Raw genomic sequence first — 17,348 nt, 5'->3', positions numbered from 1 at the left:
CTCCTCTGATGTAATTTTTGCCCATTCTAAAAAGGAGTTTATGAAAGCCTTAATTACCTTGCCCTGTTTGTGGAGAATTAAGCTATGAATAGAGCATCACATTTAATATGGATAGAGAAAATTTTTCTGTAGCCACTATATAACTCCTAATTTTCAGATTGATTTGGCGTAATATAGATTATTTTCTGCCACTAACTAGAAAATAAAAATTTTAAAAGTCAGAAAATCATGGCCTAGTCTTTGAAAGACATCAAGAAAGATATTTTTGAGCTGACTATGATTGTTGATTTGGAAATCAACTTCTTAAACAGCTGAAGTCTATGAGAATTCCGGCTGAAACTTCTGCAGTATAATTTGCTACATATTAAAACTTCTTCATAATAAATAGTTTTCAGAAGGCTTCTTGTTTTTCTTATCTGAAGCTTCATTTTTTGGACACATTGAAGGATCGAGGTCTAATATAATCCTTATACATAGAATAGAGAACACCTAGAAACAAAAAGATGTGTATCAGTAGAGTATCCATGGGAAACAAACACTGAATTTCTTCACTTGTATTTTTTTCTAAAACCAACCTACAATTAAAAAACAAACAAACGCCCTCTATCTTATTAATTTTTGGCTTGGATCATATGAGTGACTCCAGGAAAAAAATACAAAAAACAAAAAACAAATCTAAGAGCCCTTTAGGATCAGTATAAATCTGAATTTATGACATTACAATGCCACCCTAAAGTTTGAATTTTAAAATATTGGTGAGAAAGGAAAGTGGGAAGATTTGGCTAGATCTTGAGATAAAAACAATAGGCACTTCAACTTAGAAAACATCTATTCAGTGTCTACTAGTACTCAGTATTCTGAAGAAAAGCAAAGTGAATGGATCTAATCCCTGCTTGTAGGGATTTACAGTCCAGTGGATGAATTAGCTATGTTTAGGCAGATGAGATAAATGTACATCTTCCCCAAGGATGAGGTCCTAGGGCTATGCAGAAAGGGGGGAGTGGCCAGGGAAAATATCCTGAGGAAGAGAGGAGCTGCTTCAGTGAATTCAAGGGATGTCAGCAAATGTTCACATCCAAAGCAAGTTAGAGGGCTTCCCTGGTGGCACAGTGGTCAAGAATCCGCCTGCCAATGCAGGGGACATGGGTTCGAGCCCTGGTCTGGGAAGATCCCACATCGCGGAGCAACTAAGCCCACGTGCCACAACTATTGAGCCTGCACTCTAGAGCCCACGAGCCGCAACTACTGAGCCCGTTCACCTAGAGCCAGTGCTCTGCAACAAGAGAAGCCACCACAATGAGAAGCCCGCGCTCCACAACGAAGAGTAGCCCCCACTCGCCGCAACTAGAGAAAGCCTGCGCACAGCGACGAAGACCCAATGTAGCCAAATATATAAAGAAAGAAAGAAAGAAAGAAAGAAAGAATCTGCCTGCCAATGCAGGGGACACAGGTTCGAGCCCTGCTCTGGGAAGATCCCACATGCCATGGAGCAACTAAACCCATACGCCACAACTACTGAGCCTGCGCTCTAGAGCCTGCGCGACACAACTACTGAAGCCCTCATGCCACAACTACTGAAACCCGCGCACCTAGAGCCCGTGCTTCACAATGAGAAGCCACCGCAATGAGAAGCCCACGCGCCACAACAAAGAGCAGCCCCCACTTGCAGCAACTAGAGAAAGCCCGCACGCAGCAATGAAGACCCACGGCAGCCAAAAATAAATATATAAAAACCAAACAAATAAAGCAAGTTAGGGAGTCACAGATTTAAACTACAAGTCACCACTCTCGCCATCCATATCAATTGTCAAGGCATCAGCTATCTAGTAGATTGTCTGAACTAAACCTTTACTTCATTTTCCTTCAGCTTTATTTCTGATACCTCCTGTTAATACCTACAAAAAGTGCACAGAGCCTAAAGGGTAAGTTAGTTCTCATCTCAGTTAGATAGCAAATTAGATATCTGCAGAAATAATTATTAACCTCTTGCCTACCTCTTAAATGTTGGTGTTCCCTGGAGTTCTGATCCCAACCCTTTTCTCACCTCATTCACACCTGTTGCTTCACTGGTAAGCAAGTTAGATCTCTCTTCTGAATGTGAGACCCATGTATAGATTATATAATATGTGACATTTCCATATCCCATAGTTAGGTGGCCTCCAAAACTTTAAAATTGTATATAAGTAAATATGTTGAGCATGCCCCTCAAAATGCACATTTATTTATAAACCGTATAAATGTACTACGATCAGTCTGTATACTGGTAAAGCTTTTTTGTTTTTGTTTTTTATTGGCTACACAGTGTGGCATGCATGCGGGATCTTAGTTCCTTGACCAGGGATCGAACCCATGCCCCCTGCATTGGGAGTATGGAGTCTTAACCACTGGACTGCCAGGGAAGTCCCGCTTTTTTGTTTTTAAGATAAAAATATTTTCTTCCCACGTCCCCATGGACCTCCTTATACATCAACTAGGGTATGAGTACTGTAATTTAGAGACATCTTCCATAGGCGTCTTAGTCAGTATAATATAAAATTAAGAGTTCAGGCTCTGGAATAGATTGCCCATGTTACTGTGAACAGGAAACCTTTCCTCTCTAAGCCTCAGTTTCCTTACCTGTAAAACAGGATAATAACAGTACCTACCTCATTGAGTATTGTTGTTTAATAAAGACTGGTCATGAGCCCCTTGCATCATACCTGAATTTATGCTAATTAGGTGACTCATGGTGGGCTCCTAGGTAGCTTCAGGATGTGGCTAGTCATGCCAGAAGACCAGCCATGTGATTAGACTTGCAGGGAGGGGAGTAGGACTGGAGATTGAGTTCAGTCATGTGGCCAATGATTCAGTCAATCATGCCTACATAATGAAGCCCCAGTAAAAACTCTGGACACTGAAGCTCAGTGGAGTTTCTTGGTTGGTAAACACACAGATGTGCTGGGAGGGTGACATGCACCAATTCCACAGGGCGAAATTTTGAGTTTGGGACCCTCCCAGACCTTACCCTATGTGTCTATTTGGTCCTGATTTGTATACTTTATAAAGAAATTGTAATTGTGAGTATGGTGCTTCCCTAAGTACTATAAGTTCTTCTAGTGAAATATCAAACCTGAGGGAGTCTTGGGAAACCCTGAATTTGTAGCCAGTTGGTCAGAAGTGCAGGTGCTCTGGGAAACCTCAGTGGCAGTGTCTGAAAGAAGGGTGGTGTTTTGGGGAACCATGTCCTTAAACCTGGGGCATCTGATGTGAGCTCCACGTGGTTGACATCAGTATTGAGTTGTCCTGCAATACACCAGGTGGTGTCCCAGTAGGTATTAAGATTAAATGAGATAATGATATATAAAGCAGGGTGACATACATCATAAGCACTCATTATATGTTATTATTGTTTTATCCAATATGTACTCATCCTCTCACCAAACCTGTGCTTTCTTCTTCATTCTTTTTTTTTTTTTTTTCTTTGCGGTACACGGGCCTCTCACTGTTGTGGCCTCTCCCGTTGCAGAGCACAGGCTCCGGACGCGCAGGCTCAGCAGCCATGGCTCACAGGCCCAGCCGCTCAGCAGCATGTGGGATCTTCCCGGACCGGGGCACGAACCCGTGTCCCCTGCATCGGCAGGCGGACTCTCAACCACTGCGCCACCAGGGAAGCCCCTTCTTCATTCTTTTTATGTGTGAAAGGCACACCTTTCATCTCGTTGCCCAGACCATAAACCTAGGAGTCATCCTTGATTCTTCCTTCCTTCCTTTTCCCAATCACTTAGTTGCTGAGTCCTCAGTATTTCTAGAATCCATCTCCTCTCTGTTGCCATTGCCACTGCCTTAATTCATATCCAATTCATCATCTAATTGGCTTCTGCCTTTTTTCTCCCCTCCTTTGCAAATCATCTCTAATCATTTTCTTTTTCCTCTTAACACTTTCTTCATGGTGATATAAATATGCATGGAAAATAGTTCATAAAACTTAAATGACCAGATTAACAGATATTTGTAGAATGAACACCTGTAATTATGGGTCAAGAAGTAGAATATTACAGGCATCCTGGAAGCCTCCAGGTTTCCCTTTCTGATCATATTCCCCTCCCTTTTTCATAGGTAACCACTGTTCTGAATTTTATGATAATAGTTTTCCTTGCCTTTATAGTGTGACAGTCTGTTTAGTATCCCTAAACAAACAGTTTCATATTGCCTGTTTCTGATCTTTCTGTACAGCAGGCATCTTTCTTTTGTTTTTTGGCCGAGTGGCATGTGGGACCTTAGTTCCCCAACCAGGGATCGAACCCACACCCCCTGGATTGGAGGTGCGGAGTCTTAACCACTGGACCACGGAGTCTTAACCACTGGACCGCCAGGGAAGTCTCCTAGCAGGCCTCTTTTAGATGCTGTTCTGACTGTTACTCCCCTGTTTAAACCCTTCACTGGCTCACTTCACCTTTTTACTCCTCAACTAGCAACCATATAAATCTATTGGGGGATTTGTTTTATATCAATTTAACTAAGCTGTTACTGTGTTTTCCAGAATTCCCTTCCCTGCATCGTTCCAGGTTAGCTTGGCCATAGAGACATTTTACTTGAGATTTGAAGGTGAAAGTTGAAGCAGGAGCTGCCAAATTCTTTTTGCACTTGGAAGGCTTGGTGCAGAACACCAGGTGCTATTACAGCTTGTGTATGTTGTTGTTTATCTGCTGGCTCACCTCACCGTTGATGGTCAGCAGTCAGGCCCACAAATCTTTCAGCTCCTTCTGGATCTCCTCCATTAGCTTTTCTGGCTCCTGGGCCAGGTGTGGATTAGCTCCATGATAGAGGGTGTCAGCTTTTCCTGAAGGTCATGCCATGATCAAGGTTGGAGTCAGCAAGACTCTGACTCAAGTTTCCATTTGTCTTTGTGGGTTCCAGCTCACCCTTGCAGATTCTAGTTTATTTTTCTTTCCCAGTCGCTGCCTTGTTAACTTCAGGTGCCAGCATTAGAAATATAACCAGCAACCTAACATGGACTGTTTAGCCAGTTCCCAAAATTGCTTGAGGTCATATCTCTATAATAAATCCCTTTTTATATATCACTACTAGTAGTTTTCCTTCTCTGATTGAACCTGACGGATCCAGAATTTGGTATTGGAAGCTTCCAGAGGAACATAACTCTGAACATTGGTTCTCTGAATTGGTTCTGGGTTATCGGGAGTTGGTTCTCTGATCTGATTAGATTTAAAGGTATTAATGGGCTTTTTTTTTTTCCCTCCAGTGGCAAAGAGTATGCTAGCCGTCCATGGCATGTGGTAGCAAAACATTAAAAAAATGATCACCTTGCAGACACCCTTATTCAGGTGCGTATAGAAAGCAAGGCTTTGGGTGATCAAGTATTTATTGTCATAGAACATTTAGTGGAAATAAGGAGTATAATAAGGTTAGTAACTTTTAAGTGTGCTGGAGAACTTGGGAAAACTATATGATGGGCTCATGGCTTTAAATTCCTAGCTCAAGGTCTTGTGAGGGACCTGAAAGCTTTATGACTTTCTAAAAAGAAACTCTTAACTCCTGTAGCCTTGAGACTGGTATTTTTGAAAAATGTACACAGGGGCTAATCCTGTGAGTGACTAATCACAACACAAATTAAATTCCCAAACTCATAACACCTCTTACGTTAAAGTTTAGGGCATTGGGGACTTCCCTGGTCCAGTGGTTAAGACTCCACACTCCTAAAGCAAGGGGCAGGGGTTCGATCCCTTGTCAGGGAACTAGAGCCTGCATGCTGCAACTAAAAAAGACCCTGTATGTCGCAACGAAGATCCCTTGTGCTACAACTAAGATCTGGTACAACCAAATAAATAAATAAATAAATACTAAAAAAGAAAAAAAGTTTAGAGCACTGCTTTGGAAGGCATGGGACTCTGAAAATTGGGATGGGGACATATAAGCAGATTCCAGTGAAACTGGGTCCTTGAGCCCCTATATCTTACTGAGACTCCTTTGCCAGTAGAAACAGTCCCTCTCTCTGTCTGAGAATGACTGAAACTTGGACCAAAAAGTAGTCTCCACTAAATGAAGTTGAAATACCAGAACTTCCTTAGTATACTTCCACGGTACAGCAGTGATTCTTCTTTACTGGGGCAATTTTGTTCCCCAGGGATGTCTGGCAATGTCTGGAGACATGTTTGGCTGTCACAGCACAGGTGGGTACCATTGGCATCTAGTGGGTAGAAGCCAGGGGTGCTGCTGAACATTCTGTAATGCACAGGACAGTCCTCCGCAACAAAGAATAGTCCAGTCCAAAATGTCAATAGTGCTGAGATTGAGAAACTTTGCCATAAAGGAAGGTATCCAAAGGCTTAGGGAGATTGGAATGTTAGACTGGATTTATCCTGCTCACTCACCCCCTAAATATATCTCCTTCCTTCTGCAGAGCTGTGAGAAGTACATTTGTTAAGAGAGCCCTGGCCACCTTGAAGAGGTCTATGGTAGTGATTTCCTATAAGCCAAAAATGACAGTAGGAATTTCTGGGCTCCCTGAATTCAGTAGGGATGATGGGATTGTGGGGTGGCAGGGGTCAAGTGGCAGCTTTTAATTGACAAAGACAAGGAAAGCATGATTACCATAATGGGCAGCAAAGCCTAAGCAGTAATCAAAATAGTCTAAGCCACAAAGATCTTTGGCATTGGCTAATTGATTATGTTGTACCTAGAGTTGAAAGTGGTGAGCAGCATGTAAGCAGAAAAGCTCTAGGTCTGGCGAACAAAAGTTTGACTTGAATCATCACAATAGAGAGCCATGGCCCCTCAACCAATTCCCAAATTTGAGTCAATTCATAGACCCAAAGTCCCTGGAATAAACGAGAGGTTAGATCTCCTTAAGGAAAGACCCTGTTTCACAGCCAAAAATGCAAATACTATAAATCCTCCTTCTAGTCTTCCCCAAAGGCACCTATGACTATTCAGCAGGGTGCCTGTGCAAGAGGAAGGGGAAATAATCACATTTGTGGGACATTGTTAAATATTGATTTTGAATTGATACTAATGCCTGGAGAATTAGTGTGTTCTACCAGTCGAACTAGGAGTTTATGGTCAGGTCAGTGGAGTTTTGCTGTGGGTCTATTTTACAGTTGGTCTGGTGGGTCCCTGAACCTACCTTATGTTATTTCCCCAGTTATGGAATGTGTAATTGGAATAGACATACTCAGCAACTATCAGAATCCTCACATTGGTTCCCTGACCTGTGGAGTAAGGGCTATTATGGTAGGGAAAGCCAAGTGTAAGCCACTGTTGGTTTTTTAAAAAATTAATTAATTAACTTATTTTTGGCTGCGTTGGGTTTTCATTGCTGTGTGTGGGCTTTTCTCTAGTTGCAGCGAGTGGGCTTCTCAGTGCGGTGGCTTCTCTTGTTGCTGAACCCAGGCTCTAGGCGCGTGGGCTTCAGTAGTTGTGGCACGTGGGCTCAGTAGTTGTGGGACATGGGCTCAGTTGCTCTGCAGCATGTGAGATCTTCCCGGACCAGGGCTCAAACCCGTGTCCCCTGCATTGGCAGGCGATTCTTAACACTGTGCCATCAGGGAAGTGCAGTGTAAGCCATTCTAAATGCTTCTATTACCAAAGCAATACTGCATTCCCAGAGGGATTGTAGAGACTAGTGTCATCATCAAGGACGTTAAAGATGCCAGGGTGGTGATTCCTACCATATCTCCATTCATTTTGCCTCTTTGGCCAGAAGACAGATGGATCTTGGAGAATGATAATGGATTTCTATAAACTTAATCAGGTGATCAGTCTAATTGAAGCTTCTGTACAGGTGTGGTTTCATTGCTATAGCAATCAACACAATTTTTGCTATTTGTTTTGCAGCTATTAATCTGATTGATTGCTTTTTTCTGTATACCTTTTAGTAAAGATCATCAGAAGCAGTTTGCTTTCATCTGGCAGGGCCAGCAGTATATGTTCATTGTTCAGTCTCACGGCTGTGTGAACTCTCCAGCCCTATGCCACAATCTAGTCTGCAGGACCTTGATCATCTCTCTATTCCACAGGACATCACATTAATCCATTACATTGATCTGATCTATCAAGGGTAAACTGCTACTATATTGGTAGGGTAAGGAGGAGTGTGTCTGGAATGTATACCTTCTGGGGCCTTTCTTAGTAGTCCCATGTCATGTGATTAAAGAAGGTGGAAAATTATACCCAGTACAGGAAGGATCATTAATGACCCAGATCATTTAAGAATGTTTGGGTCTGGGGAGGGTGGGAGGGAGGGAGACACAGGAGGGAAGGGATGTGGGAACAGATGTATATGTATGACTGATTCACTTTGTTATAAAGCAGAAACTAACAAAAAATAAATAAATAAATAAATAAAAAATAATAGGTGTTGGAAAAAAAAAAAATGTTTGGGTCAACACCCCAGTCAAATAACCATGAATAGCCAAGGTGCTTTCGGAAGGCAAAGGGTGGATGAAATGGCCAGTGGAAAAACATAGTTATAATATGAGCCATGATCATCCGACCAGTTGCAGAAACAAAGACTGTGATAGTTATGAATATTTCTTCCTTATTTTGATATGAATACACTTGTGTATACAGTCACCAATTTTTTTTCTATTTGCCATTTCCATTTACCTACCATCTAATATACGAAGTATTAATAGTAGTTAACTTTATATCTCAGGATTTAAGTCATAGGATATCAAAAGGGAATATGACTCAGCTCAAAGATGAATCAACATCACCCAAAGATGGACAAAGGGATTTTGTATCCTCTTTTGGGAGAGAGTTAGCATGTTTTTGGTTATACAAGGGATGGTTGATTTTGCCATCGTCTTTATTTGAAGGTAAGTGTATTAAAAGAGCTGTATATGGATGACAGGTTGACAAGGGATAGACAGTGACGGATTTGTAATGTATCAATTTAGCTAAACTATAACTAGATTTTCCAGAATTCCTTTCCTTTCATTCCCTGAAAAATTGCACAGGAGACATTTTGCATGAGATTTAGAAGGTAGAAGTAAAGCAGCAGCCAAATTCTTTTTACCTGGGAAGGCACTGTTGCAGCATATTTTTGCTTATCTGCGGGCCCACCTGGTTGGCATGGGGCAGCAGTCAGGAGTGCAGCTACCATGGCTCCTGCTGAATTTCCTCTTTCACCTTCTCTGACTCCTTGGCCAGGTCCATGTTTAGCTCCAGGAAGAGGGGCATCAGCTTTTTCTATGTCACTCCATCATCAAATTTGGAGGTTTAGAGATGGTGAGAAATCCATAAGGATTCCAGACCATCCTGTGTGTTTCAGCTCATCCTTGCAGGTTTCAGATTTTTTTTGCTTCTCTCACTTTTTTTTTTTTTTTTTTTTTTTTTTTTGCGGTACACAGGCCTCTCACTGCTGTGGTCTCTCCCATTGCGGAGCATAGGCTCCGGACGTGCAGGCTCAGCGGCCATGGCTCATGGGCCCAGCCGCTCTGTGGCATGTGGGATCTTCCCGGACCAGGACACGAACCCGTGTCTCCTGCATCAGCAGGCGGACTCGCAACCACTGCGCCACCAGGGAAGCCCTGCTTCTCTCACTTTTCATCTACCTTTTCTAACTGCTTGCGCTGCCCACTTCAGGTCCCAGATCCTGATACATAAGCAAGAGCCTCACAATTACATAAGTCCAAATACCTAAAATAAATCTCTTACTATATGTTACTACTCCTAGTTCTGCCGTCTCATCAAACACTGATTGATTCACCTACCATACCAAACTGTGTCGAGTTCCACTAACATGCCATGCTTCTGTGCCTTTGTTTTTTTCCTCTGCCTAGAATCCTGACCTCCTTCTCTGCTTAGTTAATTCCTCTACATTCTTGGCTCATCACATGGTTTGCGTCCTTAGAGAAGCCTCCCTGGACTCTCAGCCCTAGTTAAATGCCTCTCCTTTGTGCTTGTGCTTCCATAGCAACCTGTGTTAATCTTACTGTAGTACCTCTGACTTTATATTGTCTTCTCCTGCTCTTGATCTCTCTCCCTAAGGAGATTAAACTAGTTGAGGGTAGAGAGTTAGTCTCACTGCTGTATCTCTAGACCAGCACAGTGCCTTGCACATAGCTCATGCTCATAAGTGTTTTCTGAATGATGAAAATGAGGCCTGTTACTTTGTAGTAAAGTTTCTTGTTGTATTTTGTTCAAGACTCACATATCACAGCTCATAGTAAAAAGATAATTACCATATAACTCCCTATAGGCAAGCCCCACACCCATCATCCCATAATCCTAGACCTACTCAGGCTGATTCTACTTTGCACAGCATGAAGGGGAGCTAAGAACATTGTGACTTGTTCTCATTAATGTAGACAAAAATTTTAGGTAATTTAGGTCCCAAAGTAGACTCCTTGTTAGAACTAAATGATTTAGCTGTTGATATAACCTGAGTCAACCAGATAATTTTACACCCATTCTTTGGATTTGACTGTGTAAATATTGCTTAATTTATAGACTAATAAAAAATTACCTATTGCTCAAGCTTGGTATAGCTGAGTTATACAGGGTATAAACTATTCACTGCTCCTTTCACTATAAAGGATAACAGAAACTATAACCTAGTTCTCCACTGGGTTTTTCTTTTTTTAGATTGAAGTATAATTCACATACAATTTGAATTTATGTTGTACAACATAATGATTTTATATATGTATGTATTGTGAAATGATCACGATAAGCCTAGTTAACATCTATTACCATATATAGTTACAGAATTTTTTTCTTGTGATGAGAACTTTTAAGATCTACCCTCGTAGCAACTTTCAAATATGCAATACAGTATTATCGACTATAGTCACCATGCTGTACATTACATCCCCATGACTCGTTTCTTTTATAACTAGAAGTCTGTACCTTTTGCCTACTGAGTTTTTTTTTTCAGTGCTTAAAATACCAAGAGATTAAGCCTATAACTGGGCAGCAACCTCAACCAAGTGAAGATCACTGTCTTTCTTACCCTTCCTCCTCCATTACATCATCTTGACCCAATATTCATGAATGAATATGAATGAATAAATAAAAATACTAATATGAATGGATGAATAAATCAAAATACTCTCAAAGACAGCTGAACACAAGATACAAATTAAGCAGGTTACCTAGAGTCACAGCTCTTACAACAAATCCTTGGGCAGCAACTCTTATGTGAATAAGATGAATGGACATTTTCTAATCTCTTCTGTATTTTAACTTGTAAAGACCATAGGACCCCACAGTTGTAAAGCCTGCTATCCCTGTAAATTTAAAAAGTAGGGATTATATAAATAGCTGGCTAAAATTCCCAAGAGCTTAGAGAATTGAATAAAAGACTGTGCAAGGGATCAGTACCTGGAAGATAAGCCGGCAAGATACCAAAGGATACTTCACTCATGGATTCAATATTTGCAGTTTTGACTCTTCGCAGAAAAACCTGAATTGTATACTATAGTAACTTGTCTAGTAATTTCTAATTTTCCTGAGGCATGGCTTCAAATTTATAGGCTGCAAGCCTTTTATTTGGGGCAAGTCACTTAACCAGTGAGTGAACCAACCAAAATCTCAGCATTCATAGCTTTTGGGTGTTTGGCTTTATTCCTCTCTACTTGTTATTAAATAAGAAGTAAATCTAGTAAAGGGAAAGAAACTTTACTCTTCTGTGAAAATGAGATATTAAATTTTAATGAGAGGTAAAAAGGTCTGAATATTTGCATGAGAAGTATGTGACTCTGGGAAGAACTGTGATTCTAGAAAATTCCAAAAGCCCATACAAATATTTCTGTATTCACTACATATGTCAAGGGGTGAATATACTGCTGGGACAACCAAGATTCTATGTAATTCACTCTAAAACAGAAAACAATAGGAATCAACTGAATAGGAAAAATTCTAGAAAGCGATTTGAAACACTGTGAGAACTTAACCCATGACAAATCAAGATAACCAAATAACAGATAAGGGAAAAACTATTTGAACTAACTTGGATTTGTATCTCACACCAGACCCTACAAAAAAAGTCTGGATGGGTTAGAATTAAATATGAAAATAAAAATATCAACAAAATCTAGAAGAAAATAGAACAGCATATTTATAACATCTAAAAGGGGGTAAGGTAGACTTAAAAAAAGTGACAAGGACAAAAATGCTATATTTTGACATAAGAGTAAAGGAAACTTTTGCATAATAAAAGTGTGGCTCTATTTTGGGGGATCTCTCTTCTATTCTATTGATTTATGCATCTATCCCTTCATCAATACCACACTGTCTTGATTATCTATATATTAAGCCTTAGTATCTCGTAGGAGTGATTCCTTCCACTTAATACTTTTTTTTTGTTAAAGGTATCCATCCTTGAGATCAACTGCCTCCTTTTTCTAAAAAAATTTATTAAATATATTTATTTTTGGCTGCGTTGGGTCTTCATTGCTGTGTGCGGACTTTCTCTAGTTGTGGCGAATGGGGGCTACTCTTCGTTGTGGTGTGTAGGCTTCTCATTGCGGTGGCTTCTCTTGTTGTGGAGCATGGGCTCTAGGCGCCTGGGCTTCAGTAGTCGTGGCACGCCATCTCAGTAGTTGTGGCTCGCAGGCTCCAGAGCGCAGGCTCAGTAGTTGTGGCGCACGGACTTAGTTGCTCCACGGCATGTGGGATCTTCCCGGACCAGACTAGGGCTCGAACCTGTGTCCCCTGCATTGACAGGTGGATTCTTAACCACTGCACTACCAGGGAAGCCCTACTTAGTATTTTTTCTTAAAAGAGGTAGTTTTAGCCATTCTAGAACTTTTGCCTTTATATAAATTTTAGAATAAGCTTGTTTCTGTCTACAAAAAAAAATTGCTGGGATTTTGATAGGAATTACAGTAAACCCGTAGATGAGTTTGGGGAGAATTGACATCTTTATTGAGTCTTACAATCCACGAACACAATAGTCTCTACATTTATTTAGGTCTTCTTTGATTTCTTTCATTAGCATTTTGTATTTTTTCAGCATACAGATTCTGTACATGTTTTGTTAAGCTTATACATAATCATTTCATTTCTTCAGAGTGATTGTAAATGGTCTTATGTCTTTAATTTCAGTTTCCATATGTTTGTTGTTAGTATATAGAGATGCAATTGATGTTTATGGACGATAGCAAGTTTTGATTAACTACTGGCACATGTTTGTCTCTGTGGGTGGGTGAGGATATATTTATTCTCTCAGAGTATATTTAATAAGTGGAAATAAGAATCAGAGTAAATAATCACATTTATATGTATATTTTGTAGGCTGATTAGTAATAAGTGAAATTGAAATTAAAATGACAAACATAAAAACAGCAAAAAACAAATAACAGTTAAAAGGACAATGGCAGGTACATTGAGAAACAGGTACAATGCTGAAAGCTCTGTAAGTTTAGCCAAATCTTTCTGGAAACATATAATAAGTGACATTAAACTGAACATGCTTCCCGCCCTGGAAATTCTACTTTGGGGACATACTCCAAGGAAGTAAGCAAAAGAAAAGTCAAGAAGTTGACACAAAGATGTTTATGGCTACACTGTGTATGAGGAAAAACTAAACCCAAATGGCCCAAACAGAGGAAAAACTACCATAGCTATAAAAAAATTGCAAGTATAGGAAGTACTAATATACAGAAATGTACTATGAAATGTTATGTGAAAGAAGCAAAAACAAATAATCTATCAACACAGAGTGTAAATACATATAATGTACACACAGACCTTAGCAGTATTCATAAGATTTTAAACAATATGAATAAATTATAATGACAGAAGTTAAGACAACAAATTAAAATGTTCTGTAAATTATTGACAGGATACTCTGTCCTGCAGCAGAAAATACTTAGGAGATATTCTTAATAAAACAATAGCTAACAGGGCTTCCCTGGTGGCACAGTGGTTGAGAGTCCGCCTGCCGATTCAGGGGACACGGGTTTGTGCCCCAGTCCGGGAGGATCCCACATGCCGCGGAGCGGCTGGGCCCGTGAGCCATGGCCGCTGGGCCTGCGTGTACAGAGCCTGTGCTCTGCAACGGGAGAGGCCACAACAGTGAGAGGCCCGCGTACCGCAAAAAAAAACAACAACAAAAAACAATAGCTAACAAACTATTCAATAATATATATACAAATTTTTTTTTTTTTTTTTTGCGGTACGCGGGCCTCTCACTGTTGTGGCCTCTCCCGTTGTGGAGCACAGGCTCCGGATGCGCAGGCCCAGCGGCCATGGCTCACGGGCCCAGCCGCTCCGCGGCATGTGGGATCCTCCCGGACCGGGGCACGAACCCGTGTCCCCTGAATCGGCAGGCGGACTCTCAACCACTGTGCCACCAGGGAAGCCCTATACAAATTTTATCAGATATTTTTCTAGCAAAAACTTGGTTCTCTTCCCTTATCAAATCAATACTCTGTTCTTACCGAAATTTGTTTTGCTTCTTTTAGAGATTAAAGTCAGCACCTCTACTGTTTTCTATACGATGTCTCTGTAGTTTGAATATAACTGAATTTAGTTGGAAACACTTTTATCTTTCTACTTTAATCATGCTAAATGTCTCTGGAAAAACAATTTAATTTACAACAGGCACAGTGATTAATCTCTGTTCATTACAGTGATCTGTTCAAGTGGCACTGAGTTCTTGAATTATTTTGTTAGTTAAAAATGCTAAAGAAGAGGAATAAATCACTACAAAATTATTTGCCTCCATTTCTTGTGCTACTACAAGCCTTAATCAAATTAAGTGGAACTTTCAAACACAGAATATTACTATAAAGTAAAATTTTGATTCTTTTTGATATGTGAATAATGACACTTATAAAGTTGCTAGATTTGTAGTGGCATTTAATGGAAACATATGACTTATACCTATTTAGAGGCTTTTGTGGAATTAATCACAAAGTTATGTATATCTGATTTATATATATATATTTAAAAAAATTTTATTGAAGTATATTTGTTTTACAATGTTGTGTTAATTTCTGCTGTACAGCGAAGTGATTCAGTTATAATATATATATATTCTTTTTCATACTCTTTTCCATTATGGTTTACAACAGGATATTGAGTATAGTTCCCTGTATGTACATCTGATTCAAATAAGTTATTTTAATAGTTTCCAGACAAAGAAAGCACAAGGAAAGAGGCATGGCTGAAGTATTAAATAATAATGCCTAGGGCAGCTAAAGCATCCAAAAGAGAAAGAAGAGAAAGCTTAGATTTTAAAACATAATATTGGTGCTTAGATTTTGTGGGTTTTTTTTTAAAGTCCACATACATATAGTATTTGTTTAAAATGTAAACATATCAAATATGTGCTGGGAAAGGATAAAGAGGCTAAGACTCCAGGTATAATTAGAATAATACTTCTTTAACCTGGAGTTTACTTAACCATCAACTTCAGCATCTGGAACACATCAGGAAGCCAGCAACAAGCCACAGAGCATGAACACCACAAAGTTCATGCTCTCAAGTGTACAGGTAGACCCAGGCTTTCATTCAGAGCTTCTTTACTCTGAATTGACTCATGGTTCTTTTAAGCGTGGGTATCTAGCTTCTGACACCACAGAACATTATTAGAAGCAGAAGTTTCTGATGGTACCCAACAGTAATGGAAGAAACAGAAAAGTCTATAAACATCGACACAAGAACTTAAAGTTTGGAGTTGATTAGAGAACAAAGAGACATGTAAATCTTCCTCAACTCATGACAGGGTTACACCTTGAAAAACCCATCGTAAGTTGAAAATACTGTAAGTCAAAAATTCATTTAATACACCTCACCTGTTGAACATCATATCTTAGCCTAGCCTACTTTAAACGTGCTTGGAATACTTACATTAGTCTGTAGTTAGGCAAAATCATCTAACACAAAGCCTATTTTATAATACAGTGTTGAATATCTCATGTAATTTATTGAATATTGTACTGAAAGTGAAAAACAGGATGGTTGGGTACAGAGTGGCTGTAAGTGTATTGGTTGTTTACCTTCATGGTGGTGAGGCTGACTGGGAGCTGCCACTGCCCAGCATCATAGAGAGTATCATACTACATATTGCTAGGCCAGGAAAAGATCAAAATTCAAAGTATGGTTTCTATTGAATGCGAATTGCTTTCTCATCATCTTAAAGTCAAAAAGTCATAAGTTGAGGACTGTCTATATACATCTCAAGAGTCTCTAATAGGCTCTGTATAATAATAAACTGATGCTGCTGCTGCTGATTCTCAGTCATTACAGAAAAGTTACAGTCCATTCAATCAATCCTATTTAGATTGTCTGGGAACTACTAATTTTCAATAGACTGCTAATGAAAATGGATTAAACAGAATAAAAAATTGATGCTTCATAATAATGAGTTAATATTTACTGAGGATTTGCCATACACTAGAAACTGTGTTGAAAGTGTAACTCATTCATGCATAGAAGGGGTTAGCTCCAATTATCTGAAAACATTCAATTATATAAACTATTTCAATACTCAAGGATACTGGGTAAGTCATTATTGTTTTATTAGAAACAGCTTTACAGTATCCAGTCAAGGCTTGTACTTACCTACAGGGACAAAGGGGGAATTTCTAGATTTCCTGATCAGTTGGGATAACTGGCCTTCGTCTTCATCTGCTGACCACTAGTTATCTGAAGACATTTTTCTCTCTAGTAACAGTAGGGGATAATCAAAAAGAATCTGTTTCTGTCTCCCAATATACTCTTGATTATGTGTTCTTCTGTCTTCATTTGCTTGACATGCTTGTCTGCTCAACTGAAATAAACAGTTATCTTTCCTTCACCCTTTGCATTGTGGAGTCCTTTCATTTTGTTTAGGGGTGGAGGAAAGAAAAATATACAAAGAGAGATAAATGATAATCAGATTCCATGAATACAGAGTAAAAACACAGATCGTAAGTGTGTTATTTAGTCCCCTTTCACTGCTTGGCATTTGAAATCATTGGGAACCTCGGAACTCCTGCAAACAGTAAGAACACAGAGTTTCTTTCACAAAATATAGTTTTAAAGAATGATGGCAGTGCCGACATAGGCAAAACTACCTCCAGATTTACAGGTGATGGGAGAATGATCACTCCAGTTCTGCAGAATGTGTAAGGCATTATAAAGCACCTACCATGTACCAGATGCCATGCTAGACAATGGAAATAATCTTCCTTGTCTGCACAGGATGAATGAGGAAACTAGCAAGAGCAACTATAATCACAATCAACATGGTCTGGCAGTACCTCAGTTTGTTATCCGTGCAACCCTCTATTTTCAACCCTCAAAATTCAAATATGGAGGCTTCATTCTACCAATCAGCTTTCATCAGAAAATGTAACCCGGTAAGTGGAAGAAGCACAATACCGTTGGCGTACTCCACCACCTGCAGCCTGTCTCCT

The 17,348-nt window shown here is 39.8% G+C and overlaps 1 protein-coding gene across 1 annotated transcript; it reads right to left on the bottom strand.

Moving 5' to 3' along the window:
- Positions 1-391: 391 nt before the first annotated feature.
- On the bottom strand, positions 392-16,712 carry HIGD1C (HIG1 hypoxia inducible domain family member 1C). Its single transcript, XM_082635221.1, is given in 5 exon segments — positions 392-489; positions 11,094-11,163; positions 11,167-11,228; positions 16,513-16,588; positions 16,592-16,712. Coding segments are annotated over 5 exon segments (288 nt in total). The 5' UTR covers positions 16,607-16,712; the 3' UTR covers positions 392-424.
- Between the last annotated feature and the right edge of the window lie 636 nt (positions 16,713-17,348).

The sequence above is a fragment of the Mesoplodon mirus genome (assembly GCF_964341445.2).
Source record: "Mesoplodon mirus genome assembly, chromosome: 11".
NCBI classification, from domain to species: domain Eukaryota; kingdom Metazoa; phylum Chordata; class Mammalia; order Artiodactyla; family Ziphiidae; genus Mesoplodon; species Mesoplodon mirus.
The sequence above is the reverse complement of the archived record's forward strand: the minus strand, read 5'-3'. Positions and strand labels throughout refer to the sequence as shown.